At 50.6% G+C, this 27,568-nt stretch overlaps 7 protein-coding genes across 19 annotated transcripts; 4 read left to right on the forward strand and 3 right to left on the reverse strand.

Annotated features, from left to right (window-relative positions):
• Window positions 1-659: 659 nt before the first annotated feature.
• LOC117896073 (prolyl 3-hydroxylase sudestada1-like) lies at window positions 660-4,729 on the reverse strand. Of its 2 annotated transcripts, XM_034804102.1 has the most exons (7): window positions 4,556-4,723; window positions 2,482-2,572; window positions 2,284-2,423; window positions 2,028-2,225; window positions 1,770-1,964; window positions 1,091-1,708; window positions 660-1,030 (listed from the first exon to the last, which is right to left on the reverse strand). In XM_034804102.1, the coding sequence occupies exons 1-7, from the start codon at window positions 4,608-4,610 to the stop codon at window positions 717-719; spliced, it is 1,611 nt and encodes a 536-aa protein (XP_034659993.1). In that variant the 5' UTR covers window positions 4,611-4,723; the 3' UTR covers window positions 660-716. The 2 variants fall into 2 exon arrangements, with proteins under 2 accessions (XP_034659993.1, XP_034659992.1); XM_034804101.1 differs by lacking the exons at window positions 660-1,030; window positions 1,091-1,708; window positions 1,770-1,964; ... (1 more) ...; window positions 2,284-2,423; window positions 2,482-2,572 and adding an exon at window positions 2,670-4,352 and having other exon boundaries at window positions 4,556-4,729.
• Window positions 4,730-4,801: 72 nt separating this feature from the next.
• On the forward strand, window positions 4,802-8,664 carry LOC117896071 (ankyrin repeat and sterile alpha motif domain-containing protein 1B). Of its 2 annotated transcripts, none has more exons than XM_034804097.1 (9): window positions 4,802-4,953; window positions 5,301-5,428; window positions 5,486-6,273; window positions 6,333-6,486; window positions 6,822-7,105; window positions 7,172-8,013; window positions 8,072-8,308; window positions 8,369-8,500; window positions 8,561-8,664. In XM_034804097.1, the coding sequence occupies exons 2-9, from the start codon at window positions 5,325-5,327 to the stop codon at window positions 8,660-8,662; spliced, it is 2,643 nt and encodes an 880-aa protein (XP_034659988.1). In that variant the 5' UTR covers window positions 4,802-4,953; window positions 5,301-5,324; the 3' UTR covers window positions 8,663-8,664. The 2 variants fall into 2 exon arrangements, with proteins under 2 accessions (XP_034659988.1, XP_034659987.1); XM_034804096.1 differs by having other exon boundaries at window positions 4,803-4,953; window positions 6,783-7,105.
• A 479-nt stretch (window positions 8,665-9,143) lies between these two features.
• Window positions 9,144-11,649, forward strand: LOC117896072. 3 transcript variants are annotated; one of them, XM_034804099.1, is made up of 4 exons: window positions 9,144-9,288; window positions 9,353-10,669; window positions 10,725-10,799; window positions 10,867-11,649. In XM_034804099.1, exons 1-4 carry the CDS (start codon window positions 9,273-9,275, stop codon window positions 11,499-11,501), a joined length of 2,043 nt encoding a protein of 680 aa, XP_034659990.1. In that variant the 5' UTR covers window positions 9,144-9,272; the 3' UTR covers window positions 11,502-11,649. The 3 variants fall into 3 exon arrangements, with proteins under 3 accessions (XP_034659990.1, XP_034659991.1, XP_034659989.1); XM_034804100.1 differs by lacking the exon at window positions 9,144-9,288 and having other exon boundaries at window positions 9,334-9,822; window positions 9,868-10,669; XM_034804098.1 differs by lacking the exon at window positions 9,144-9,288 and having other exon boundaries at window positions 9,334-10,669.
• A 398-nt stretch (window positions 11,650-12,047) lies between these two features.
• LOC117898188 (inactive non-canonical poly(A) RNA polymerase protein Trf4-2) lies at window positions 12,048-13,528 on the forward strand. The gene has a single exon (XM_034807404.1). The coding sequence runs from the start codon at window positions 12,270-12,272 to the stop codon at window positions 13,467-13,469; it is 1,200 nt and encodes a 399-aa protein (XP_034663295.1). The 5' UTR covers window positions 12,048-12,269; the 3' UTR covers window positions 13,470-13,528.
• Window positions 13,529-13,967: 439 nt separating this feature from the next.
• LOC117896278 (oligopeptidase A) lies at window positions 13,968-16,912 on the forward strand. The gene is made up of 3 exons (XM_034804481.1): window positions 13,968-14,018; window positions 14,191-14,354; window positions 14,423-16,912. Exons 2-3 carry the CDS (start codon window positions 14,251-14,253, stop codon window positions 16,509-16,511), a joined length of 2,193 nt encoding a protein of 730 aa, XP_034660372.1. The 5' UTR covers window positions 13,968-14,018; window positions 14,191-14,250; the 3' UTR covers window positions 16,512-16,912.
• On the reverse strand, window positions 16,862-20,171 carry LOC117896277 (oxysterol-binding protein 1). The gene is made up of 2 exons (XM_034804480.1): window positions 18,088-20,171; window positions 16,862-18,020 (listed from the first exon to the last, which is right to left on the reverse strand). Exons 1-2 carry the CDS (start codon window positions 19,693-19,695, stop codon window positions 17,271-17,273), a joined length of 2,358 nt encoding a protein of 785 aa, XP_034660371.1. The 5' UTR covers window positions 19,696-20,171; the 3' UTR covers window positions 16,862-17,270.
• Window positions 20,172-20,802: 631 nt separating this feature from the next.
• On the reverse strand, window positions 20,803-27,295 carry LOC117896012 (protein phosphatase Slingshot). 9 transcript variants are annotated; one of them, XM_034804018.1, is made up of 9 exons: window positions 26,797-27,294; window positions 25,518-25,760; window positions 25,066-25,457; window positions 24,937-25,002; window positions 24,678-24,872; window positions 24,349-24,618; window positions 22,405-24,276; window positions 21,721-21,838; window positions 20,812-20,939 (listed from the first exon to the last, which is right to left on the reverse strand). In XM_034804018.1, exons 1-8 carry the CDS (start codon window positions 26,857-26,859, stop codon window positions 21,769-21,771), a joined length of 3,171 nt encoding a protein of 1,056 aa, XP_034659909.1. In that variant the 5' UTR covers window positions 26,860-27,294; the 3' UTR covers window positions 20,812-20,939; window positions 21,721-21,768. The 9 variants fall into 9 exon arrangements, with proteins under 9 accessions (XP_034659901.1, XP_034659902.1, XP_034659903.1 ...); XM_034804010.1 differs by having other exon boundaries at window positions 20,803-20,939; window positions 21,721-24,276; window positions 26,797-27,295; XM_034804011.1 differs by having other exon boundaries at window positions 20,803-20,939; window positions 21,721-24,276; window positions 26,803-27,294.
• Between the last annotated feature and the right edge of the window lie 273 nt (window positions 27,296-27,568).

A 27,568-nucleotide genomic window follows, 5' to 3' on the forward strand; every position in this document is an offset into this window, starting at 1 on the left:
CTATCCCTTTCTAGCGCTTGTCTTTTTGAGCGTGGTGAATAAGGACAACGTCACCTTGTTATTCATTTCACCGACTAGAAACGGCAAGGGGTACAACTCTGTTTACAGTTAACCAAAAAGATCTCAAGTCTACCCACTTATGTACATATGTATGTATGTATATGTATATGTACATAGCAGAAAGAGCATTGCTGCTTTGGCTTTAAATGTGTTTAAGGGGTTTCCGTTTCTTGTCTGCGTCTGAACCTGACCTATCCGCTACGTTCACACGCTGCGCTTCGGCCCCTGAGGGGTGCGTACCAACGTCAGCCCTGACATCCATTGCAGCTGGAACTCACACGAACCAGGGAATACTGGAAATAGGCAAAGGCGTCGATCAGTTTACTTTCAGTTGATGCCCCAAAACTACTCAGATTCATTGATCAAAATTTGATTTGTAAATTCCGACTCTGCGGCTGCCTGAGCCATGCTCAAACGCATCTTGATTGTCTATGTGGTGTGCGTGGCCATCTACAGCGTGAATACCAACTACTGCCGCTCGCAGCCGCCCAAGAAGCGCACACGCAAAGAGCTCGATGATGAACTTTACCGCATGAAAACAACATAAAACTGACAGCACAGCGGCCTTGATGGATTTTAGCTTATTAAATTATCAAGAATAGAGTCAATAGTTTTATTTTATTGGGAGTCGTAAACATTCGTCGCGGCTCGTTCGTTTAGTGCTGCTTCTCCTTCCGTAAGTTTTGCAGCACTCTGCGCAGCATGTTGAAGGAACTGAGCACGGGCACGAGGACGGGCAGGAAGAGTGGAATGTAAATGGCGTACTTTTGTTCATCGGGGAAGTAGAGCTGCGCCAGCAGACTGGCATCAAAGAAGCCCCGCTCCGAGGCCACAAATGCGCGCTTGGCCAGCGCGGAAGCATCGCCCAGTCGATGCTCCAGTAGAGCGACCTTGGCGGCCAGAATGTCGGCATAAGAGCTCGTTATGGCCGCGGCCACATCATCGTTTATCACAATATAACTGATTTGATCTGAGGGCGAGAGGAAACAATTAAGAGCGCATTATGGATTGTGGGTGATTCGAACCGTACCCAACAGGTTAATGAGGCTCTGCAGCGTTCGACTGGCCGTGGCAATGTGCCGAATGGCGCTGCGTCTGAGGTAGGCCTCGTACTCCCAGCGGCGCGGTGCCAACTGCTCAATGTCCACCGTCTTGACGCCCTCCATCTGTAGCTCGCTGCTGATGTCGAGCAGCTTGTGCAGCTGATCGAGCATCACCTGCATGTTGTCCGTGGTGCTGACATGATAGGGCAGCGGCTGCTCGTCATTCGCATACGCCAGGCACACGCTCTCCGGCGGATTGGCAATGATGACGCCTCCCCAAGGTGGCGATATAAATGCATCCACGCCGTTGCGCGTCAGCAGCTGCTGCTTGCTGTTGTAGATGTGCAGGGGCGCGGTCTTGCAGGGCGGAATGTACACCACCAGATTGATGGCCGGCTTGTCCGTGGTGCTGGCACTCAGATTTTGCGATATGGAGGTCAGCAGATGTGGCAGATCCGCCTCCTGCAGGGCATAGTGGCGACCCAGCTTGCTCTCATCGCGCACCTGCTTCAGATTGGCCTCGATGGCTACACGATACTTCCATTGCGTGCGCACCGTATAGTTGGATATGTCCGACACTTGCGCCAGCCAAGGCTCCACATAAGCTGAGAATATAAATTCAGGAATGAGAAATAAAGCTGGGCTGTGGGTCGCACATTCTCTCACTCTTCACAGCCATTGAAATGTTCCACTGGGCGTGGGTCAGACGCGGCTTGGGATTCAGCACGGACACAATGACATCGTAGGCGGGCTGTGGCGCCTCGGACTTGGCGCCCAGTCGATCGTCTGTGCTGAGTATTTGATTGATGCGATATGTCTGCAGGATTTTCGAGTGCAGCACCTGCGCTAGCTTATTGGCAGCTGAAAGAGTTACACATTTCATTTAGGGTTAGTTTCCAAAGCAAAGGCAGATCTGAATCTCACTTGTATCGCTGCGCATGAGCGCTGAACGTTCCGTGGTAAGCAGCACTTCCTCCTGCATCTTGGGCCACTCAATGAACATAAAGTCGCCCACACTTTGAGGGTGCTCCTGCAGCAGCAGCTTCTCCAATGCTGCAGGCGTATGCGCTTCCTTGGCTCCGGTCGGTAAAGTCAAATGTTTAAATTCCACGTTCCAGATTTCTGCAACAAAATTAAAGTTTGAGTCACTCGTTTGGTGGGTGGAGAACATCCCCCTTACCGCTATCGTTAAATGCACTTTGCAGCTCGCCGATGAGCAGCTGGGCGCGACTGGAGCCCTGTGTGTAGATGGCCACCTGCACAGCCGTTTTGATGGGCTGCTCGCTCAGGCCCAGTATGGCGTTCGAAGGCAAAGTGACTCTGCAAAAGAATAATTGATTCAGGAGAACAGACAGCCATTTTCCCATTGTTGACTCACCTGTAGACTGTTGTGGTTTTCCACCACATTGGCACGCCAATTCCAATGATGACTACAATGAAGGCGATCGTCGCTCCAATGCGGTATTTATCTGTAATGGCAAAGAAAGAAATAAATATTAATGCAGTGCGTTTGATGCTTCCCTTGAGGTGCGAGGTGCGCGAGCAACAATCGAAAGTTTTTCTGGCTTTTCTACATCATTTTTATTCGGTAAATTTAGTTCTGTACATTAGACCGCTGCTACGAAATGTTTATAGAGTGTCCCAGAAGATTGTGCGCATGCAGGCAGCAGGACCGGCATCTAGACTACTCCTTGTAGCTGCAGGATATAACAAAAACGGGTCCCTTCTCCAAGGGCGTATTGCGCGACACGTATTTGGTAAACTTGGTGGTGCCCTCGCAGCGGTAGACAATGTTCAGGGCATTGTCCACGGGCGATATGGTGAGCAGCACTGAATCGTCATCCTCCTCATCAGAGCCCGATGTCTGCTTCTGCTTCTCGTTGGGCAGCTCGCCGTCGGGCGAGAGGTATGTGATGACTGCAGCACCTTCCGCCGCATTCAGATAGTAGACCAGATCGAGTGTGTTCTCCTCGCTAACCAGCCCATCGCCGAGGACAGTGTAGTTCCCGTGCGACCATCGCTGCAGCTCCACGCTGCATTTGGGCGTCACGGCGTCGGCGCCACTCAAGTCGAGGTCGGTGAAGTCGCGCAGCAGATCGAACATGGCATTGCTGCGGAACAGCTGCAGCAGCTCCTGGATCGTGCCCCTTGCTGTGCTCAGATCCATGACCTCGTAATTGTGGGCATTGGCGGGTCCCTGCCGCCGCCAGACCAGCGAGTCCGAGTCGTTCAAGAGCTGCGCCCGAGCCAGCTCGAACTTTTCGCGTTTGAAGAATTCATAGAGGCAGATTTCCGAGTTCTCCTCGATGCGCTTCTGAATACTGCGTCGCGTGGCCGTCTTTAGGTAGACATTATTGAGCAGAAGGGCCAGCGGCTGTTGTTTGCTCGAGCTGTCCGGCTGCAGGTAGCTCAGGCGGGGAAAGGCGCGCATGGAGTCCGGTACGAAGGCCTCGTTCGTTTCGCCGTGAAACCAGCCGTTGATGGTGAGACGCGGGTAGTCGAATGTGGTCACCTCGCCCACCTGGTGAAAGGAGCGCGAGCCGACTTTGAAGAATGCAAATTGATTATCTTTGGGGGCTATTTTGCGATGCACTGGGAACTGGGGAAAGCACTGGGAGTCGCTGGAGAAGATCTCCAGGCTGCCGCCTTGCGTCTCGTTCCACTCCTCAGCGCCCTCCCAGGGCGACAGGTAGTAGATGAAGGCTATTTGTCGGTCCTTGAGCAGGTCGTCGTGCACCAGCAGATAGTCGCCGCAGGTGTACATGCTGCAGGAGGCCGACACGTAGTCCAGCTTCAGGTTCGTCACCTTCTCCAGCCAGGGGCGGACTTGTTTGCGCAACACTTGCAGGAAATTTGTGAGCAGCCGACAGCGGGGCATGTTGGACAGATCTGTGCTTTGGTAGAACTCGTACAGGTCCATCTGCTTGCGCGACCATGTAACTTTGTCAATGATTTCGGACACCAGAGCTTTGCTGGTGCCCTCCGCCAGCAGGCCTGGCAGCAGGCAAATCTGAAACGGATCACCAAACACTTGTGCGCCGGTTTTATCATCTTTGACGGTCTCGCCGCCCTTCGCCTTTGTCCATGTCGTCTGTAGCCACTGCGTGAGCTCCTTTTGCTGATAGACCGCATTTAGTTGCACCTCCGGCACGGCCAGCGGTTTGTCCAGAGTTTCGCCGAGGCGCAGTAGCTTCCTCTGTGGCTCGCCACTCGGCGTCTCCTCTTCCTTCTGCCTCTCCTCTTGTACGTCTGCAAGGGCAACATAATGAATGATATTGCATTAAGCATGGCAGACACACGGGGCATACCTTAAATTTTAATGGTTACGCGCAATTCTGGCCACACCATGCGCGTTATCAGAAATATTCACACGACTCTCGACTCTTTGTGCCGGCACACCTCGCACCTCACCCCGCGTTTTCGCTTAGACAGATTTAAATGCTTTCACTTACCTTCGGATTTATCTTTTCGTTTGGGCTTAACTGTGCTGACGCTTGTCGTTTCCATATTGCTACTAAATAATTACTTAATTCAGATTAATTTCCTCAAAATTCTGATGTTTTTTTTTCAAGAAAAATAAAAAATTTGGCTTGTGCAGCTGCAGCGCTAGAGATGTGCAAGTGTGAAGTATCGGCTATCGGCTGGCGTGCTGGCACGCGCACGCATCGATGACAATCGACATGCTCCATTTAAATATTGCTCACCACTAGGGCTTAGGGTAGGGTAGAAGATCGGTTCCACGTAAATACAATTGATCCCCAATCCGCGCCCGTTTTCTTATCGTTGGGGATAACAAGTGGGTGCAGTCGTTTATGGCTGTGCACATCACAACTGGACTCGGACATAGTCGGTAAGTAATAATTGAGTAAAACTATATTTAGTGGAGCTGCCGTAATCTAATTGATTGCCCCAATGCCGTTCGATGACCTTGGAAGAGGCGGAGTGTGGAGCAGACCCTAAAATCAACAAACACACATGCACACATTCCATGCCATGGCTGCATGTGTGTGTGTATATGTATGTACATGGCAAGAAATCGACAGGTTCTCTGTTTACAGTAAGGGCAAGTAAACAGCTGACTCTGCCCACCGCTGGGGCTGGGGCTCCTCCATATTTTCTTGCGATGATCTCATTCCATTCAATATAGAACAAGACACTAAAATGTGCGCTCTTCGCACTTTCGTTTTCTCCGCACAGTAATTTAAACAAATCGCCGCTCCAATGGGCAAGGATCAACATTTGCTGACGGCAGCAAGAAGTGGCGATATTCGAACCGTCGACAAGCTGCTGGACCATTCTTCCAAACGTCACGGACCATTGTCGAGGTGAGTCAGCAGCAGCATTACCCACTTGATTTGTATGTACTAAATGTAACTTTTCAGCTTTCGCCGCAGTCCCAGCATCAATTGCCAAGATGTGAATGGCTACACCTCACTGCACCATGCCTGCCTCAATGGACATGGCAGCATTGTGCGCCTGCTGCTGTCCCACAATGCCCAGCTGGATGTGCCGGATATTCGTGGCTCCACACCGCTGTTTCTCGCCGCTTGGGCGGGACATCATGACATTGTGAAGATGCTGCTAATGCACAGCCCACATGGCGCCAATCCCAATGCCCAAACGATCGAGAACGAGACGCCATTGCATTCGGGTGCCCAGCATGGCCACAACACCGTCGTGGCCATCCTGCTCTCCTATGGTGCTGATCCGGCCATACGCAACAACAGCTTCCAGACGGCTCTGGATCTGGCCGCGCAGTTCGGACGCTTGCAGGTGGTTCAGACGCTGCTGCGGGTCTATCCAGATCTTATACTGCCATACAAAAGAGACGACGGGCGGGATATGTCCGAGTTGCTGGGCTATGCCAGTCCTTATGCCACGTCGCCCACAAAGAACATTTTCACGCACACTTGCCTGCATCTAGCCAGCCGCAATGGACACAAAAAGGTGGTGGAGACGCTGCTGGCTGCGGGCGTGGATGTCAACATACTCACACATGCGGGCAGCGCCCTGCACGAGGCGGCGCTGTGCGGCAAGAAGTCTGTTGTGGTCACCCTGCTAAAGGCGGGCGTTTTTGTACACGCCACAGATGGCAACGGACGCACTGCCCTGAATATACTCTCGGACTATCCACCGCACGTTACATACGACATTGTGGGCGTCATTAATGGTGCGTGGAGGCACCATCTATGCCTTAAAAACTTTTCTAATGGCTAAAATTTCTTGCAGAGTTTACCAACCAAGCGATGGCACAGCAGACTCGTCTGGCTGTTGACGAATTGATCGTGGAGAATGGCACACAGTCGCTGCCGAAGCGTTTGTTCGAAAAGAACTCGCAGCGTCAGAAGTTGGCCAAGCTGCGAGACTCGGCGAGGCAGAGGAAGTAAGCGCCCTAACCATGACTTGTGGCACATCACGCACGCACATACCACAACCAACTCATTCTGTTTCTCACTGTTGCTGTTAATGTTGTGACCTTAATTAACCCCCCGCCCGCTCTGCAGCTCATGTCATACGGAATACGCACACTGCACTCATCCAAAGTCTTGCACCCCTCACGTACACTCACGCCCACTCCCATGATCGTTTGCTTCACTCTTCAATTAACCGGTCTGGTCTTAATGGTCTTTCTTCCATAACCATCCAATTCCCCAACCACTGCTGCTGCTCCCCCCATAGAAACCAAGATCAAGCCAACGGACTTTCGCACTCTTTAAGCTCGCTGGATATGTACACCAAGCTGCCGGATAACTATCTGGCCATGAAGCCGATTATTCTGCAGAAATCATTCAACGATGTTCACACCATCAAGGGGGACAGGGACAACAGGGAGCATTGGGAGACGTACAAGCCTGTGTACAAGCAGCCGCAGCTGCCCAGCTTTCAGACGTTCAGCGACATCTCGAGTGCCTCGGTGCCATCGCGTTCCTACGAGTACATAAATCTATTGAAGAACGGTTCCGGCAGCGATGACAACAACTCCGCCAGCACGAGCAGTAATTGTAAGTGCAAAAGGAGTCCATGGAGTGCGCCCAATTGCTTATTTGAGAACTCTTTTTCCTTTACAGCTGCAGCACGACAACAGGCTGTGGCTTCTTATGTGGAAATGTCGCTACCATCTCCGCCAATTCCCATGCCACGCACTCACATTAATGGCAAATCCAACGACTACGCGAATCTTGTGGTAATCGAAGAAGCAACCAATGGAGAGCCAGCCAAAACAGCTGTATTGGACAGCAACAACAACAGCAGCAACGGGAATGGCAACAAATTGCGAACAGTGCGTCATTCGCCCACGCCGGACTATCCGCCGCCCACGGTTACGGAGGCGGAGCACACGATATTGAACTACATACTGCCCGTGACACTGCGCAAGGAGAGCCACTTGGAGACGAGTGAATCGACACGAACCACAAACTCTTTTAATTCGGATCATGTGGAAGAATTTGTCGGCGATATTCCATTCGCGGGACTCTTCAAGGGTTCCACATTGAATTTGGCAGCAGACACGACGGATGGACGCGGCTCAGTGCCGCGGGAGCGTGACTTCTTGCGTTCGCCGAGCATGGTGAGGTCTGTCCATCGCCGCAGTCTGTCCAAGCAGCGCTACTCGGCATTGGGCGAGGATTTCAGCGCCTCTCGTGTGTGGGCCGAGATTGATACAATTTTTGAGAACATCGGAAATGAAGTGTCTACCGAATACGATCAAGACACCGAGCAGGAACAGGAGCAGGAGGAGGAGGAGCAGCTCCAGTGCGTGCCTGCTGCTGCTGATGATCCACGACACTCTTTGCACATACGCAATCCGGCGGAGCTGCTCCTGGGCAAGAGCCAGAGCTCAAGCTCCGACTCACATTGGTGTCACTCGCCGTACACCCTCATCTATGGCGAAATTCGTTACTCGCTTTTTGTAAGTTCAAAGGGGAAACCCTCTGCTGCAGTTTTATTGAACCCTTTTTCGTTTTTAGTATCTGGGATCGACGGTCATAAGGCAATTGCAGGGCACACTGTCCACGCGCAAGTCCATACAGAAGCTGAAGATCGACGAGAACAGGAAATCGGCGGCGAGTGTCAGTGACTTTAGCCTGCTCGAGAATTGTACAACATCCACCAAATATCTGAAGGCTGCCAATCTGCAGACGCGTCTCAACGTGGACATTGCGGTCTCGTGTGTCGGTGTTAAGTTTGTGGATCATGAGAAAAAGGTAAGCCAACGAAAGTCTTGGAATTTTCTTGTACTAAAAAGTTGCTTCCTTTTTCCTTAGACTGCCATCTGCTGCCATGACATTGAGAATATCAATTGTGTGTGCCAGGACACTGAGGATTTGCGGTACTTTGCATATATAACCAAAGAGCAGGATCTGCATTATTGTCATGTCTTTATGGTCGATAATTTGGTGCGTACCCACAATGCCTTTTTTTCGCTTTTTGTGAATTAATTTTGACTTTCCTTGCAGGAGCTGGCCAAGGAAATTATTTTGACTTTAGGACAGGCGTTTGAGGTTGCCTACCAGCTAGCCCTGAGCAGACAAACCACACCCATAATCGAAGAGTGCTAATCTACAAGAGTGCCACAAATGAATCTTAGGATTCGATTTTATATTTATTGAATTGCATTTTACATGTAAATGTATTTTTCATTTGCTAGTCGTTGATGCCATCTCGATGCTAGCTTTATTTCGCATGAGGCAGCTCACATGTTAAAGTATTTGGATAACGTTTTTTTAATAAATTTATTTTAACATTATCTCGACTGGTGATTTGAATTAAACTGGAACAATCTGGATATCACTGACATTGTTGCTTTCATTATGTATCGATCCTGAAACCCAAAACGCCGCCAAGTCACACTTATCGCACAATAGTACCGATATACCGATTACCCTGTAAGCCAATTAGTAGAATCAAGAGACGTGGCTGTGGTATCCCAAAATTAGTGTCAAAACTCAAAAACGTAGTTCCGTTTGTGGATAATACTATAAAAATATCAGCTCTTTCGCAAGTACATGCAAATATCACCAACAAAATATAAATATCGATATATTGATATAGCAGCAAATACATATCTCCCATCCCTAACTCTTCAAAATAAACGTACAGCCCGGGAAGATTTGTTGGCATTATTTTGTTTTTGTGCTCTTTCATCGCAGCTATTATACGCAATTCGGAATGGAATCCACTAATGGTAAGCAGAATGCTGAGCACAAGTATTTTCGTTTATGTTTACATCATGCATTTACAATTACTAGAAAACCAGCACGATGATGCGAGCGTCCTGGCGCCGACGCCACTTGGCAAACAAAGTGGACGGACACACAAAGACACACCATTAGCCATGAAAACGCGTCACGGTCGCAAGAAAAGCCAAGCTAACCCTGAATTGGGTTCGCCCATCAATCCAGAGCCTCCCAAAACACCACCAAGCAGCAGACGCAATATGACAAAGAATGAAACCCCGAGACGCAGTGCGCGCAAGAGTGTGCGCCCGGCGTTGGACTACGATGATATTATGCTACGTTCTGCCACCAAGGAAATGAAGAACAAAGTTGCTGAAGTGATTGAAGAAATTGAGGAGCCCACACAGAAGTGGACTGCCGCAGAAGTGGGCCGCAATTCATGTAAGCGCAGTCGCAAGTCCAGACGCGCTTCCAGCAAGCCCAAAACCATTCTGGGAGAGAAAGACGAAGAAGTCGATAAGCCAGATGCTGCTGAGTTGCCATCCACAGCTCTAGATGATGATAAGCCCATCATTGAAACCATTCCTGAGGATACTAGCACTGAGAAAAAAGATTCAAAATCCGGCACTGAAGATGAGGATGAACAGTGTTTGATTTCTGTCGGAGTGGAGCACATCACAGCCGATGAAACCGATGAGGAAGCTATGCCACCAACTAAACAGGCAGTTCCGACTGTTACCGAAGAAAAAACGGTGGAAATAAATGCAGTGTCCACTGCACAGGCGGCACGTGCCGCACCGAATAATACGACATTGGACGACCTGGGATTGTGTCCACTTGATGAGCCTATGGAGCAATCCGAGCATGCCGCATTGGAAGATGAATTTGAATGCGAAATGCCATCGCTGATTATGGTCGACGATGATGAGCTGGCCGAGCCAGATAAATCTGTGCTCAACACGACCTTTGACGCTGAGGAAAGAAAGAGCAATGAATCGAATGTTGTCGCAGTGGATGTTTCCGATTGCGATGCTTCCGTGAAGCCATCGATTAAAGTTGTTCTAACAACGGATGATGACCAGAACCAGACTCTTTTGAATTTAGCTGAAATCGGGACAAAGTCAACTAAACCAAGCCCCAACCGATCCAAGATCAATCGGTTACCTACACCTTACAAGTCGCGCAAGTCTTCATCGCGCAAGTCCCCCAAGGCAGGGAAGCCATATGATCAGAGCGCCCAGTTGGCTAACACAGAAATGAGAAAGCGACGCTCAAAGTCAGCCACAACTTGGGATGATATCAAATCAAGAACTGTCTCGTTTCGCAGTCCCCTGGAAATTGCGCATGTCGATGACATTGATAAGCGCTGGGAGCGTCTGAACACCAGTAGTAAGTGGGAATAAATACAACAATTTCTGTCACATGTTAACAAAACTAATTGCAGATGTCACAAATCGACGCAAGCGCTCAATGTCGGTGGACGAGATCCGCCCGAAGGGTAGCAGGATTCCGCAGCCAAGTAAGTACCACTAAAAACCGCCTTTGGCTATTCCAAGAACTACAACAATTTACGCTCTCCTTTTCAGAATTCTTTAAGGGAGGCCAAGTGATTACACCCAGCAAGGTGAAGATGCGAACAAAGCTTCCAAACTTTGCAGCCATTCATCAGAAGCAATTCGCCAAGATGGAGAATTTGGTGGACCATCTCGACCGCAAGGCAGTACGCGCCAAGGTGTTAACTAGCTCAGCCTTGAAGCATGAACCGGGAGCTGGATCAACCGTGAAGAAGATGCCAAGTTCCAGTGCTGTGGCGGCTGGCGATTGCTCCCGACCAAGGGCGCTCAGGAAAATTGATTGGTGCAGCAACCCGACAGCAGCCAAGCAGCCTGAAAATGGGTTGATTGATCCACCACGTCCAGCCACTTTGGCGAAGGTGCCGTCACAAAGCCGCCTGCCATTGAAGAGTGGCAGTAATATAGTGTCGAAGCCAGCATTCAATTTATCAACAAACGTGGTCAAGAAATTTACAGCAACCAGCACGGCCACCACTGTGCCAACCGCGTTTGAGGATAAGGTGGCAGAGAGACGCCAACGGCACATGGAAATGTTCAAGAGCCGCAGCGCCCCAAAACAGAAAACTGGACAATTCATACGTGGAGTGCGCTTAAATCGTCGCTTTGAGCTACAAATGCAGCATCGTCGCCACATGGAGGAGGAATAAGCCTAGATTTAAATGTTTAATTACTTTTTACGTTCGAACTAACACACACATGTATATTTATGATTTGTCTTTTCGGTTCCTTGCAATGCGGGGTTTAAACATGCTGTAACAAATGAATTCATTAAAGTTATATTAATCTTTTCTTGTACTACGTATTTTTTTTTCGCAATTCCTTGTCTTGCAATTCTCTTTGCAGCCCTGCTCGCACGTTTATGCGTGGTTTTTAGCTCGTGATCTGGCATTTGCACTTCTCACTGAATAATCACTGGAGTTTTAACTAAGAATTTTTTATTTCTTGCTTTTAAGCCATGGCCTGTTGCACGTGAAAAAAATAATGATATATGCCCATCCGGTCATTACAAATAATAGCACCGTATAAACGTAATTTTTTTCTACGCGTTGTCGCAGCAGCCCTTTTCGATTATCTCTAAAATCCCTATTCCAGCGTTTCTAACAAAGAGTATATTTTTTACTACATTATTTCTCTTTCAAATATTTAATTCATAGGCTTTGCATTAAATTCGCCCAATTTGTATGTGCAGATCGAAGTTCTATCGAAATCTCAACAGGGTGGCAGCACTACATAACGGTGCCGCGGCATTTTTATTCCCCGTTTCCTTTTGTGCTTCTTTTTCTGCTTCTGTTCTGTTGCTGTTTCGCTGCTTCGGCTTGGCTCGTTCAAAATTTGGCTTAAACAACAAGGAGGATATAAATTCTGGAAGACGACTTGTATCTTGGATAGGGGCAGAGGAAGGCTAACTATCTATCATGTGTGACGCGGCGAATCAAGCGAAGCCTTGGCGCTTAGCCAGCTTTTCAATGGAATCTTATGGCAACGGCATACCGGCACTCAGTCTGCTGCATCAGGAGATTGAGCAGTTTTACAATTATATTCAATCCACAGCGACGGAGTTCTATCTGCGCGCCGAAGCAGTGCGCTGCATTGAAGATATGCTGGTTTCCATTTGGCCAGGGGCCATTGTCGAAGTATTTGGCTCATTTCGCACAGGCCTGAACTTGCCGCTTTCTGACATTGATCTCGTCGTCCAAAACCGCAGGAGCTACTGGTACAATCCACCACTGCACGAGCTGGAGAGTGAGCTTGTGGCGCGCGGCGTCGCGGATCCGCACACAGTCAACGTGGTGGAAACGGCCGCAGTACCCGTGGTCAAGTTTACGGAGCGCGTGTCGCAAATCAAATTCGACATCAGCTTCAATGTGGGATCCGGAGTGAAGGCGGCCGAACTGATCAAGGACTTTATACGCCAGTATCCGGATTTGCCAAAGCTTGTGATGGTCCTCAAGCAGTTCCTGGCCATGCGCGGCCTGAACGAAGTCTATCGCACGGGCGGCATCTCCTCCTATGCCATTACCCTTATGTGCATCGGCTTTCTCCAGCACCAGGCACAGTCCAACAAGAAGTACAACAATACCAACAGGCTGGGGATGCTGCTGCTGAAGTTCCTTGAGTACTATGGGCGCAAATTCGACTTCAACAAGTGCGTGGTTTCGGTGCTCGGCAATGGAGGCTGCCACACAAAGGAACACCTCAGGTCTACCATGGGCAACTACAACTGGCAGTCATTTTTGAGCATTCAAGACCCAATCACACCGACCAACGACATTGGACGCAGCTCGTACGCAGCCTTGAGTGTAATGCAAATCTTTGAAGCTGCCTTTCAGAAGCTATCTCGCCTGGTGGATCTCGACCCGACAAAGATAACTGGACCCATCCTAGACTGCATTGTGGATGTCCCCCAGCAGGTGATCAATCACAGGCAATGGGTACACTTCAATTTCCATCATCTGGTGAGTTCCGCCAGCTCTTCTGGGCCGCCGTCTCCAGGGAAAATACTGAAACGGCGACGCAGCTCGCAGTACACTGATTCGATGCCTTGTACCACGTCCACCGTGGAGGACGAACAGACTGACGGCAGTGTGAATGCTCCCAATATGTTAGAATGCTAAAAAAGTTTTATTTATTGATGTTCCTTTAAGTGCAACCATTTACGATCTTTAAGTCGGATTAGGTTAGTTACGTTCTAAGCTAATTTACAGTTTTATTTTAGTTCAAGTTTATATAGTTCGTATTTTAATTTTCAATGTGTATTTTATGCTCGGCATATAAAAAAAAAAGAAAAAAAAACCAAAAAAAAATGCAATAAAAAATCAAAAGACAAAAAAAATGCTAAAAAAAAAAGTGAAAAACAAACAAAAAATCAATAAAAATCGAAAATCCTCAAATGTTCTCCCTTTGATTTTTTAATTACAATCATTTTTACCTACAAAATTAAAACTAAATAATGGTTTGAAGGCGGCTTTCCATACTACAAATTCGCCCTTGAAAACCCACATTAAATGTATTTGCCCAATCAGTCTAAACTTGTAGTGGCGGCAACTCTGGCAGCTGTCACCAGGCTTCGGTATATTTACGGTATATTTTTGATGGTTTTTATCGATAAGTCTGCAGCCATACGGGTTGTGTAAACCACAGCTTTTTTTTTTTATTTGTTATAAATTCGGGCATCATTCTATTTCTAGTGTTCGTTCGGCAAACAACTCTTTTTTTGAGTTCAAAATTTTCAGTAACTTTTTTATAATATTCAACACAAAACTGAAGTATCTGGTCAATGCGGACTCATCTCTGCGACCAACCAATTTCGCTGTAGCGATTAAATATCAAAAAAAAATTCGGGCATAGGCATTTAGAATTTGCAAATAACTAACTGTACAATTGCTTTCAGTGAACATGCTGAACATTTTGCGACAGCGTCGCCTGCTCCTCTGCCCAGCGCAGGCCGCACAGCGCAGTCTGTTGCACACCTCACATTGCCGGCCGGGCTACATCGTGCTGTAAGTAAATACGCAGATTCTTTGATAGTTCTGGAATAATGCAAGGCCTCTTCTTACCCCTGGTTTAGTGTACCCGAAATCGGTGAGGAGGGGCCCTTGGGCGAGGGCGTGCTGAAACCGGATGGACTGCCTGCATTCAGTGACATAACCATCGAGATGTGCTTGGGGGCCATCGGACAGCAGGCGTCGGCCGTGGAGAAGTCGGTGAAGGCTCTGGAGCAGGACATCAAGAGTGGCAAGCGGCTGGACAGTGCGGCAATCTTCGGGGAACTCGATGCCGTCACCGGACCCCTGGAGACCACCTGGGGCGTGGCGAAGGCTCTGTACTTGGGCAACAGCACGCTGATACCCACAAAGTCGTACATGAACATACACGAACGGGCGCGCAACGCACGCGCCGCCAAGTACTGCAACAAGACTGTCTACAATGCGCTGCTGCAGCAGGACACAGTCGGTGGGGATGGAGCAAGTGAGCAGCGAATGCGACAGAAGTACTTGCTCGAGGGCAAGCTGAATGGCCTGACCCTGAGCAAGGACTCGCAGGACGGGCTCAAGGAGCTGATCATCCAGCTGGGACGCGAGCGGGCCAGCTTCAAGAACAAAGTCACCATGGCCGTGCACTCGTTTGGGCATGCGGTGAGCGATTTCCAGCTGGTGCGTGATTTCCCGCCCGCACTGTTGGAGGCAACGGCCCGGGATCCCAACCAGCCGCTGGAGGGTCCCTGGAAGGTGACGCTGCAGCCGCAAATAGTCGAGGGCTTCCTCAAGTACTGTCCGGAGCGTCTGCAGCGCTGGAACGTGTGGCGTGCCAATGTGCTGAAGGCTTCGGCGCAGCAGGACAAGGCCCTGGAGAACAGCACGCACTTGGAGAAGATACGCGGCCTGCGCCACCGACAGGCCAACCTGCTGGACTACAGCACATACGCGGACATGTCCATGCAAACCAAAATGGTCGGCAGTGTCGACAGCCTGAAGCAGATATTTGCCAAGCTGCTGAAGTTCGCGGGTCCAGCCCAAAGCGTTGAGCTGGAGAAGCTGCAACAATTCGCGACGGCCAGCGGCTGCGACTACAAGCTGGATGCCTACGATGTGAGCTACTGGCGGCGCAAGCAGCTGGCGGCCGAGCACAATCTGCTGGAGGACAAGCTGAGCGAGTTCTTCCCACTGCCGCGTGTAATTTCGGGTCTGTTTTCGCTCAGCGAGAAACTCTTCAATATCCGCATTGTGGAGCAGCCCAAGGCTGAGGTCTGGCATCCGGCCGTCAAGTTCTACGACGTCTTCGATGGGGATGTGAGCAATGGTGCGACGCCTGTGGGCGGCTTCTATGTGGATTGTTTCTCCAAGGAGCATCGCTTCGGTCGCAACAATGGCTGGATGGTGGGCATAAGGAACAGCAACAAGTCCGCGGGTCTTGCGCCGCTCTGCGCTTTGATTTTCAACTTTGCCGATCCCGTGCAGGGCAGGGTGCCGCTCCTCAACTACGACGATCTGCAGATGATGTTCCGTACCTTTGGCAGTGGACTGCAGCATCTGCTGACCCAAGCTGGCTACAGCGACCTCGCCGGTCTCTCCAACATCGAGTGGGACGCGTCGCAGGTGTCGGGCTATGTGATGAGCAACTTCCTCGACGATCCCACCGTGCTGAGCAGCCTCTCCGGCCACTATGCCAGCGATGAGCCCATCGATGCTGCCCTGTCCGAGAAGATGCCGCTGCTGAAGAAGCAACTGGCGGGATATCAGCTCTGCCAGGAGCTCTACCTCGCCGATCTCGATGTGGAGCTGCATCGCTCGAATGCCTTCTGGCTGGATATCGTGCGCAAGCTGTGGCCCGTCTACCACTGCATGCCGCTGGACAAGAAGGACGCCCATCCCTGCTCCATGACTGACATATTCAGCGGCGACTGGGCGGCCGCACAATTCAGTCATTTGTATTCCAAGATGATAGCCGCCGACATCTCGAGCAGCTTCTCCGCACGGCGCAGCGACGAGAACTATGCGGCCGTGGGCAAGCGCTACAAGCAGACGTTCCTCAGTTCTGGCGGCTCAGTGCCCACTGTAGAGGTGTTCCGCCGCTTTCAAGGCCGCGATCCATCGGTGGAGGCGCTGCTCAAGTCGCTGGATATATTTGAGCCATCGCAAACGACCGAAAATAATTGATGAGCGCGAGTGACCCGCGGTAGCCGGCGCAGCCATGTTATCTTCTGTGTGTAGTTTTAGTTTTTTATTAGTTGATAACACAGTGACACCGCCTAATCGATGGATAAAGTGATAATGAGTCAGTCAGTCGGTCAGGCACAGGGACAGGTGTGCCAGGTGCAGGTGCAGAGTCTGCTGCCTGCCTTATCGGTTATCAAATCGAACCACAGACACACAGAAAACACACACAATTGTTGCTTTATTTAAATAATACTTTAATAATAAATTGCATAAATTTATAACATTTAACATATGGTTCTCTCGATTCGATTCCACTCGCGCGTTTTCCTCTCCAATTCCATTTTGATATATAGATAATTATTATTTATATATTTCTGCAGTTATATACACAAAGTAATGTAGAAAACAAGACGGAAAGGAACAGAATCCATTTGGGGTTTAGGCTTAGAGTGGAGCGGGGTGCTGATTCCACTTGCAGGGGAAGAGTCTACGCCAAAGGATTGTGCCATAAATGATGCAAGCAAAATGCTTGAAACAAAAGAGAAACAGAAGACAAAATTTCGTTGAAGATTTCCCACGTGTACCGAGGCTTTAGCTAGGGCTTACAGAGGCATTCAATTTATAGTTCTAAATCGTAGAAGAATGTGTGCTGCTTCCGTTCTTCCTTTTCCCGCGCGTGCTTCCTGGCTGAATAAATCTTTTTTAGCATCATTTTTTTAACTTTCTTTACTAAGGCTGTCCTCTCTCTGTTGCTGTAGTTTAATAAATTTCGGGGCAACCGCTCCAGTCCTGCGCCTCCTTGGCGGTCCAGTAGGTGTTCTTGAACACATGCACAAAGTCCTCGCTGCCCTCCTCCTTCTCGCGCTTGAACCACATCGGCTCGTAGGCCGGATAGGGTCTGCCCTCGGATGCCGCATGCTCCGCCTCGCTTTCACGCTGCCTGCGCACCGTGCGCTGCTTCTCCTCGAGGCGCAGCTTCTCCTTGTTGCTCTCATCCCAGTCGCCGCGCTCCATCAGCCGCTGATCGGGACGTCGTCTGGAGTCCGTTGGCGCCACGCCCTCCTCCTCCTCGTTGAGCTGGCAGGCCAGTGTCGTGAAATTGTAGTACTTGTCGGAATCTGCCGGTGCAGGACGACGCTGCCATGCCACCTTGTACTCGCCGGTGGTGTACGTGGGACTGTCCGGTGTGCCTGAAGTCTTCAGCACGGGCGCTATTTCGATCTGTGCATCCCAGGTGCCGCGTATCACCCACTTGACCTCGTTGCGCTGATTCATAACGACACCCTTGACACTCCGCTGCACCTCGCGACTGAAGTAGGAGTAGGGGATGAAGTTCAGGATGCATTTGTTGCCCTGCGATGCATGGGAGCCAATGATTTCCATCTCTCCATGCTGATCCACCCACAAGCGACCGACGATTATGTTGTTCACGGTGGTGGTCACCTTGTGCCAGGAGTAACGATTGCCGCTCTGCGGGAACTGCACATAGGCACCGCCCAAGGGATTTATCTGCAAGAAAAAAGGTGTCACAAGAATGAGGAATGAATGGGAGCTGCTCTCTCTCTCTCTCTCCTACCTGCACATATTTGCCACGAAACTTGCTGGTCATCGAGAACTCCTGCCAGCACAGCCACTTGCTGCTCTCGCAGTGCAGCGCCGCAACCGGCGGATGATGGGAGACCTGCTCGGCGAGGCAGCGCCAGCCGAAATCATCCATGCGATCGCACTCGAAGGTCTCGCCGAGCAGCGGATTGAATGGTTTGCCCGTGCGATTCGTTGTCGTTGCATACGCGGAGACGGTGAAGGCAGCCACATGGGCCAGCTGCTCGCACGCATCCTTGCAATTAGCGGCCGCATCGAGTATGTCCGAGTACTCGTAATCCTCCACCAGGCGCTGCAGCATGGACAACGGCTCATTGAAGTTCACGGGCATGGGGATCTTCGAGAGATCCTTGCCAATGCAATTCTTCATGATGGACCACAGACTCAGCGGATAATTGGGCTTGTCGGGCACCCGCACACGGCGAGCCTTTGCCGGCCTGCTGCTGCGTAGATTGCTGACACGCGACTCACGGCTGTCGGGCTGTGCGGAGCGATCCACATCGTCATCGTCGTCGTCGTTGTTGTGGCCACCGCCGGAGGCCACACGAGGCGCACTCACCAGCGAGACCTGTTGGATGGTTTTTATGATGCGTTTCTGTTCGTCGCTCTCCGAGGAGCTGCCTGTCTGGCCATCGAATTGATCCTCGGAGCTGCTGCGTCGCTTGTTCAGCTTGAGGATGAAGGTGCTGTCGCCCGAGGAGGTGTGCTCCAGGGCGTCAAAGAACTCCACCTCGTCGTCGGAGGTGAGAGCCGTGTTGGAGCTGCTGCCGCCGGCAGCGTTCAAGGACATTGTGGTGCTGGACGAGACCATGGGCGGAACGGGTTTGTTTTGGCGCACCAAAACGGCGGCCTGCTCCATCTGCGACTGCTGCTTGGCCATCGTCTCGATGATCTCCTCGAGCTTCAGCCGCTGCTCGCGCTCGTGGTGCAGCATCTTGGACCACTTGTGGCCCTGCGACTCCGCCGAGTGGAGGTAATCGTTGCCAGCATTGATCATCGCATTCGATGTGATCCGAAAGAGCGTGGCCCGCTCGTTGACAATCTTTGTGCGGCTGGCCAGCGACTCCTCTTCGTTGGACTCCAAATCGTTGAGGGCACGCTGCAGCGCAGCTCCGTGCTTCGTGATTAGATCGTAGCAGGTGCGCATGTTCTCCAGCCGCTCGGTGAGATCCCGCACCACCGAACTGATCTCCTGGCTGGGCACCACTTGCGCTGTTTCCTCTTCCTCCTCCTCCTCGCTCTCTATCGCGCGGATGGCCTTCACCTTGGCCAGCTCGAGGGCCGTCACCCACGACTGTCGCTCCACCTCAGTGCCAGCCTTGATGTGAAATGTTTGCGTGCCGCCATTCGAGATGACAAAGGTGCACGAGTCGACGGTGTGTATAAGGGCGCCGTGCAGCGAGATGGTGCCGCGGCATGTGTGATTTATCTCCGACTGATTGCGGTAGTAGCTGAGCACGCCCTTGGACAGGACGAACCATCGGCGCTGGTAGCCCTTGATGTAGTTGGTCCACTTGAGCAGCCATCCCTTCATCTCTGGGAGCCCCTTGTCGGCCAGTGCGTTGCCTGCGTTGTCTGTCATATTGGGCCTGGTCGAACTGATGGTGCAACTTCCAGCCGCAGCACTCGCGACGACCTCGGACTGCTCCGAGCGACGACTTCTGATTAAGCCGTGTCGTTGGCGAGGCGGCAATTGTGCAAATAAACGCCACGTACGACGACAGTGACGACGGGTGGTGGCGGTGGCAGCGGCAACGGCGGCGACTACTGGCGAATGACGACCAGCAGCAGCAGAAGCAACAACAACCCGCAACTCCGTCTCCTCTCGTCTCGAAAAACGGGCAGCAGCAATTGTTCGATTATGCGACTGCGTCTGCTCTGGCAGCAGCAGCTTGCATTATAGATTGATTGCACTTTGGCTACCGTTCTGTTCTCGTACCCTCCTCTGTTGCGCGCTCACAATTGATTTCGTTTCGTGCCTTTTTTCTAATTTTTCTGCAGAAAATAAAGAAACTGTGGCAGAGTGCGCGCGTATGAGTGTGTGGGGCAGTGTGGCCGCTGTTGTGTAGATATACCAAAAAAATAATGATAGAAAATACGTTATATACCGATATTCCAAACATTTTGGGTGATGAGTGAACTTAACTTAACCCTCTAAACCCCCTTCTATTTAAACTGTTTCAGCCACGGAAAATACTTGTTTTACATATTTGTTTCATTGTTATGTACCTGTTTATGTCCTTGATTTTCTTTCTGTACTTATTTATCGGACCAGATAAACTCTCTTGACCTCTTAAACAGAACAATTTCATTGAGATAGTTTTAAACCTGAGGCCAACAAACATTGTCTAAATTCTATATCCTCTTCCCCAGGGTATGAATGCTCGTCTTTCTGCGGCACATGACGGTATATCGATAATACATTTTAACGGTTTTAAAGCCTAAAACATTGCATTTTAAATAAAAATTGCACTTTTAGCAATTGGATTGGGAGCCCTGCTGCTGCCTTTCAAGCATGCCATGACTTTGCTATTTTTTTCTGTCCAGTTGCAACTCTGCACTGGTTTTTCATTTGGAATGGTCCGTTACCTACTCAATGACTCATTTCGCAATTAAAAAAGATTGCACTTGTAATTGGGTTATAGTTGTATATATTTATAAATACGGTTTGATAAATAGCAAACAAAAAAAGAATACAAATGTTGTGTATAACAAGGTGGGTGGCGGGCATCAGCCTTAAGAGCCAGCTGGGGGGTTTGGGTTTTCGTTCACTTATTACACTTCTCGGCCCATGAGTAGCGGAAGGAACGTATCATGTGGATAAGGCTGCAAATACAAAGTTGGGTCATAAAAGCTGTCAGGCAGAGGTAGAGCAGAGTACATACATACTGCTGGTGGTACGATATGATATGATATGACTCAGGCAGGTCAGACGGCACAATATTCGGGAACAAAGACAAAAACGAACGAACAGGGGGAACAGGCCACCACATGATGTGTGTACAATATGTGTTTTGATGTATATACAGAAAATTTCGTTTATTCGTAGGCAGTTCTTGCATAATATAAAATAAATATGTATACAGTTACAAGTAATTTAAAAGTACAAATACAGTTTCAATTTCATAGGTTTTTGTTTTGTTTTTGTTTTATAGTCCCTGACGGCACTCTTCACACAGTTTTAAGATTGCGGATCGTCGGTTTGGTTCGGTCGGTCGGGTTGGGTCGAGTCGGGGTCGGTCTTCACAGAACATATGAGACGCACTACTACACACAAGCTTACACATTATTGAAAGGACAGTATGACGGGCATGGTGAAATTTCTAACCAGGTGACGTTGTCCACTAACTTATTCACCACGCTCAAAAAGACAAGCGCTTGAAAGGGATAGTGGTCACCCTGTAGTAATTTCACCACGATGACATGTATTATGGTATGCGGGTATGACAGTAACATAGGACAAAAGCGTTTGATGGCGAATTGAAAATATAAATACGTAAAGCAAAACAATGCTCGGGCGATCCTTAGTGGCTATTATGGTGAGTGTGAAATGGTGTGGTGTGGTGGAGCTTGTTTGGATGAGTAAGTAAAAATAGCATTTCGTTACATGGTGTTGTATGCAGCCGTATTGAAGCCTGGCTTTGGTGTACTTAGCCTAGTGAGTGGATGGGTCTTTCCATGCTGTGCCAGTCGCCGTATCTGCACTTGCTGATGCTGCTGCTGCTCAGACTGTTGTGGCAGCTGCACGTGGCTGGTGTGACTGCCGCTCCCGCCACTGCTGCTGCTGTAGTTGACGCTGGCAGTGAGTCTGGCAGGTGCGGGCGGCGGTCGACTCTCGCTGTAATCGTGCGTTTTGTTCGACAGCGAGGAGCGATCGTAGTAGGAGCGCGGGCGTTGCTTGTAGCTAGTGGTGGCGTTTGTTGTGGTGCTGGTGTTAGTGCTGTTGTTGTGGCTGTGGCTGGCGGTTAATGGCTGAGACGCTTGCGGCGGCGGCAGTGTGTTGGTTGTAGGCGGGACGTTGACTGCAGTCTGGCTCGCAGCTTGGCTACTGCAGGAAGTGGTTTGATATTTATGCACTAGACCTTTTACATTACGATCACAATTTTCGCTTACGCTGGAATCGGACGAGTTCGACGTTGAGGAGGAGCTGGAGGAGGACACATGATTCGCGTGCTGTGCAACTGGCGACGAGGGCAGTGATTGATGGGACGTCGTCTTCTTGCCACCCATTGTTGGGGCAGCTGTTGTTGCAGCCGCAACACTAGTGGCTGCTGGAGTGCTGCTTGCGGTTGCCACAGTCGCCGCCGAACCCACGCCAATCACCGCCGCTTTGGCTTCAAAGTTTTGCTTGAGTATTTGCACATTGCCCGAAATTCGCTGATCCTCAGCCAGCGTCTGGCTGGGACCCACACGCAGCACCACCGCCGTAGTTGCCGCTTCCAGATCGCTGGTTGTATTCTTGTTCTCAATATCGCTGGTGTGCATCAGCTCCTCGCTGTTGCAGCGCAGTGGCTGCCGCTGTCTGGGACTGTTGGCCGAGGAGGCGCTCCGATAGAGGGTCGCACACCGCTTCTGACCACCACCAGCAGCAGCTGCATCTCCTACGCTGGCATCCAGCTCTTGCTCCTGCTGATCTGGAGCATCCTCTGGGCAGCGCTTCTTTAGCACCGTGCTCTCCTCCAGCTTCTGCTTGGTGCGCTTGACTGTCCCCAGTTGGCCGCCGCTGCCACTTCCCGCCTCGCTCACATTGCAGTTGCTGGCAGTTTTTGGGTCAATGCTGCTCCTGCTGCTGCTGCTTCGCTTCAGATCTTGGATCTCACCCTCAAAGATGGCAGTGGTGTTGCGGTTGCTGTCGTAGTAGCTGCAGGAACTTGTGCGCAGCGGCAGACTGCTCCGATTGTCGCCCGATCCCCAGCTGGAGTGACGCGAAGGTGGTTCCCGCTGCCGCAGGCCGCGTGGCCGCAGCATGATGGATTGCGACTGCGACTGCTGCTGCCCTGGCGCGGCATCCAGTATGATTCCGCCACTGGGTCCAAATGACTCTGTCCACGAATGTGTCTTGCGACGCTGTCGCTTCTCCCGCTCCTCTTTGGCAAAGACATTGTCCACCTGCGAGGAGAACACATCCGAGGAGCTTGAATCTCTACGAGGCATAATGCTGCCGCTGCTGCTGCCGCTGCTGCTGCCACTTCCACTGCCTCCTGCTCCTGCATTGCCTCCCAAGTGGGACGTCTGAGTGATTAGCTTGGTCAGTGAGGTCCACACGGGGCCTTGTTGGGCCTGCGGCTGTGACTGCGACAGTGACGGCGACTGCTGTGACGGCAACTGATCCGAGCGATGCGACTCGAGATCATGAACGCGTGTGCGCACCGACAGAGGCGTATGCTTCTGGATGTGCAGCACCTGGTTCTGGGTGACGCTGTAGTTCTCTCCATTGCTGCCGGGAAAGCGCATGTTCTTTGGCTCCTCCGCCACGCTGCGCTCCGGCGTGAGGTTCTCCATCGATTGGCTCTGCTGCTTGGTGACAACGGCTGTCTGTGTCTTCGGGGAGGTGCTGCTCGAGCGTCGCACCATGCGTCGCTGCTTTTGTGCGCTCGATCGACGATGGAGTCGCGAGTGTCTTATGTCCTTCCCCGCACCATCATCCTCCTCCTCCTCGGGTGTGACAACTCCCGCCTCGCCGCTCAACTTGGACTTGGCCTGATTGAGTGCCTGTATCAGTGGCGTGGGCTCGCTGCCCGGCAACAGTCGCGCATCCTTTGTGCTCTTCAAATTCGTCTCACTCTTGCTGCGCTGCAGCCTCTCCTTGTTCTTCATGGCGTCCAGCATGCCGCTGTAAGTCTCCAACTGGCTGAGAAAGTTCTTGTTCGGCTTGATGCAGCTGCGCCGCTCCTTCACATGATCCAGCGCACGCTGAAACTCCCACTTGTAGGCCTTCATCGCATAGGCTATCACCACAGAAGCGGACCGACTCACGCCCATTTTGCAATGCACCAGCACCTTGGAGCCCTCGGCCTTGGCCCGTGTTATATAACGATATGTGTCGTCCCAGTATTTGAGAAGATTCGTCTTCTCATCATCATAAACACGCACGTTAAAGTACTCAAAGGTGCCAGGGAAAAAGTTATCTATCTCCCGCGTCACATTCAGTATGTGCCGAACGCTGGAAAGAAGGAAAATGCATCAAATTTCTAAGGATAGAGGAGGTTCCCCATTGCATAAATCGTTTGTATACCCATTCTTTTGGAGCTCCTCCAGATTGCTGGCATTCCACTCGGAGCCCAAATACACATGCTCGAATATCTTTGTGGGTGCATCCATTTGGCCGAGTATGACAAGCATTTCGGCATCAATGAACGACTTGTATTCGCCCAGATCCATGTCCAGTATCTCCTCGAGGCGTCCGCGTATATACTTGGAGGTAACCTCATCCAGATCCACCGACATCATGATTGCTTTCAACTTCATTTTAATGACACTTTCAGTTTCCTCCTTTTCCGTTGGCCTGCAGTTACAAAATTAATTTTAATAGAGTTAATTAAATGGTTTTTGGGGTACTCCTACTTATTCCTTATGGCATCTGGTGAGGGTGGGCGGCGACTCTCTATCGCATCCATGGCATTCCACTCGTTCAGGCACGACTGATCCGACTCAATGCGTCGCTCGTAGCTGGACAGCCAATCGTGCGAGGGTCCGCTCGCATAAAAGTTGTTTTCACGAGCCTTCTTCGATACTTTGTGCAGCGTCTGAAGCGCTGACCTGTTGCCCCAGCGGCATGGAGTTGTAATTAATGTTTGATTGGCTTCTGTTATCCCACACTTACCACATGGCCTGCACCGATACGGGCTTGAAGATGTGTGTCTTCTCAAAGACGGCCACGCTGAAGCCGCTGCAAAGTAGGGAAAATCAGTGTTGAGGCTGTCGGATAAACACACGCAAGACAGAGGCTCACCCATCGCCATCCAGGTGTATGGTGGTGTCTGCTAGGATGGGCACCACCAGACCGATTGTCGTCCGCTCATTGCAGTCGATGCCCAGCAGGCAGGACTCCTCCATGCCCGAGATATTCTTGTTGTCGCCGGCAGCTGCCACATTCTCCTTGTCCGCTGTTTTATCACATTTACTGGCTGCTGATGGTGCAACGTCCTCTGAATGCTGCCGCTGTGTTGTCACCACCGACGCGCTGCTGTTGGCCGAGGACGTGGAGGAGCTGACCTTTGCCGAATTGTGACGCATTATCTTGTTGCGGCGACGCTCGCTGGTGGCAGCACGACGGCAGCAGCTGCGCGAGGCAATCACCAGGTAACGTGTGCGATTGGTACGCTGCGACTCCAGCTTGACAGCCTGCCCAAAAAGGAAGAAAGTAAGTAAACGGCAAGCATTATGGAGATTTTATTTACTGACCATCTTGAGCGTGTCCTCACGCTGCAGCAGAAAGAACATTGACTGCAGATGGAGCTGTATGTCGGAGTTGTTGCTCTGTGTGCTGTTGCTGGAACGCGTCGAGTCCGTGCTCAGCCTACGTTCCGCCTGCTGCTGTGGCGGTATATCCTTAAGCGCTAATACCAGGGCGGTTCCTTTGCCAGCAAAGAAGCATTCGCTCTTTTCGTTCTTGCTATTGCCCTCGTCGTCATCGGCCTCGCCATCCTGATGGGGAAACGGGAAATGTTTTAATATTTGTTTACTCCCCCCAGCTGCCTCTGCTCTGCCCCTGGCCGTGCTACAGTCACCCGCCGCTGCCGCCTGTGACTCAGCCACCCACTCACCCAGCAGCGTTTAGTCGAAAGTACATCATCATCATCATCGACTCGGTCTACCATTTTAACCAACTTTCATTGTTGGAAGGTGTACGATAAAGATCTCTCGATTACTGTCTGATTGCCTGATTTAAATTTCCAAGGGCAGGCCCTGCTCCTCCCCCCTCCGACCAAAGTGTTTGTGTGTGGCACACACATTCGTACCATATGAATATTTGTGTGTGCGTGTGTTTGTGTGTTTGTGGCTGTCTCAAGGTCTTGAGAACTATTTTTGGGGCGGTCGGTCGGGCGGACGGTAGGCGCTAACGGAACCAAAAAGAAAAATCTCACACAGTAGACGCGACGGATGACAAAACGACATAAAAGGCAATGCAAAAAATATACATATAGGCGCGCGGCTGACGTCGCGACGTCTGCTACGGATTTGGTTGAGTTACAACAAAAAGCAACAACAACGAAGACGACGATGATGATGACGCTGACGCGCCGCGCCGCAAGCGCCCACACACACGCCACGGCACGGCACGGCCAGGCCAAGAGACAGCCACTCGAAATAATCGTTTTGCGTTTTGGGGCACAAGCCAAATAAATACACACACAACATACACAACACACAAAGGATCATGCACCCAAGGCGGAACACGCACAGGAAGAGCGATTATAGGCCGTGCCACAGAGAGCCAGCCCAGCCACTTACTCCGAATAAAATTATTAAAACCAAAACAAAGCACAATTCCGAGAGCAAGAGCGAGCGAGAGAGAGAGAGAGATGGAGCTTGACAACCGCACACACACACTAACACATTCCTTGTCGGTTGGGATGGATTCACAACAAAACACACGGCAAAAGATAAGATTTGGGGTGTGAAAAATGCACCCAACGTGGAGCTGCAATCTGGGAGCCCTTTCCTGCATCCGCGCACTCACACTCACCGAATTCGAGCCCGAGCCAGCCACACTTGGGGAGCGCTGCACCGTCACAAGCGCCATTTGTTGTTGCTGCTGCTGATGATGATGGAGCAGCAGTCGTCGCCTCCTCCTGCCTTCGCTACGACTTTGCCTTCTCCTTCGCTATCCTTGCAGTTTCAGGGTGTCCCTTCTGTGTCTTTCTGTCTGTCTATCTGCCTGGGTGTGTGTGTGTTTGTGTCAGTCACAAATGCATTTTCGTTTCGCTGACTGCTGCTGGCCGTTGTTTTTGCACTCGGCGCCCTGCTTGCACGTCGTCGCCGTTATGTACCGCACTAAAAACACTTATATTATGGCTGTTGCGCTAATCGGTCAAGAGTGTGAGACGAGAATAGCCCGCACTCGTCCTTATAATTGACAAACACACACAACGTTGATAAATTGTAAATACGACTACACGAATTTTTCATAAAAGAAAGACAGTGAGGACGCCATTTCTAATCGATAGCACGGCCCACTAGTCGTTCTGTGGCAAATCGAGTGTGGTCTAGAGGTGGCCAAAACAGCGATATGTGTTGGGCCACTATCAATTTTTTTAAATAAGAATTAAAAAAAAAAACGAAAATCAAAAGGGAAAGGAAAAGGCTGTCAAACAGACTGTGGAAGCTTCGGTTGTGTCGAAAAATTATAGAAACCTTAGTAATACAATTTGGAACTGATAAAGCCGATTATTGCGAGGTTAGAATTATTGTATATGTAGTCAGAAAAGAGTGATCCAGACTGATTTACATAG

The sequence above is a fragment of the Drosophila subobscura genome, chromosome O, assembly GCF_008121235.1.
Source record: "Drosophila subobscura isolate 14011-0131.10 chromosome O, UCBerk_Dsub_1.0, whole genome shotgun sequence".
NCBI lineage: Eukaryota > Metazoa > Arthropoda > Insecta > Diptera > Drosophilidae > Drosophila > Drosophila subobscura.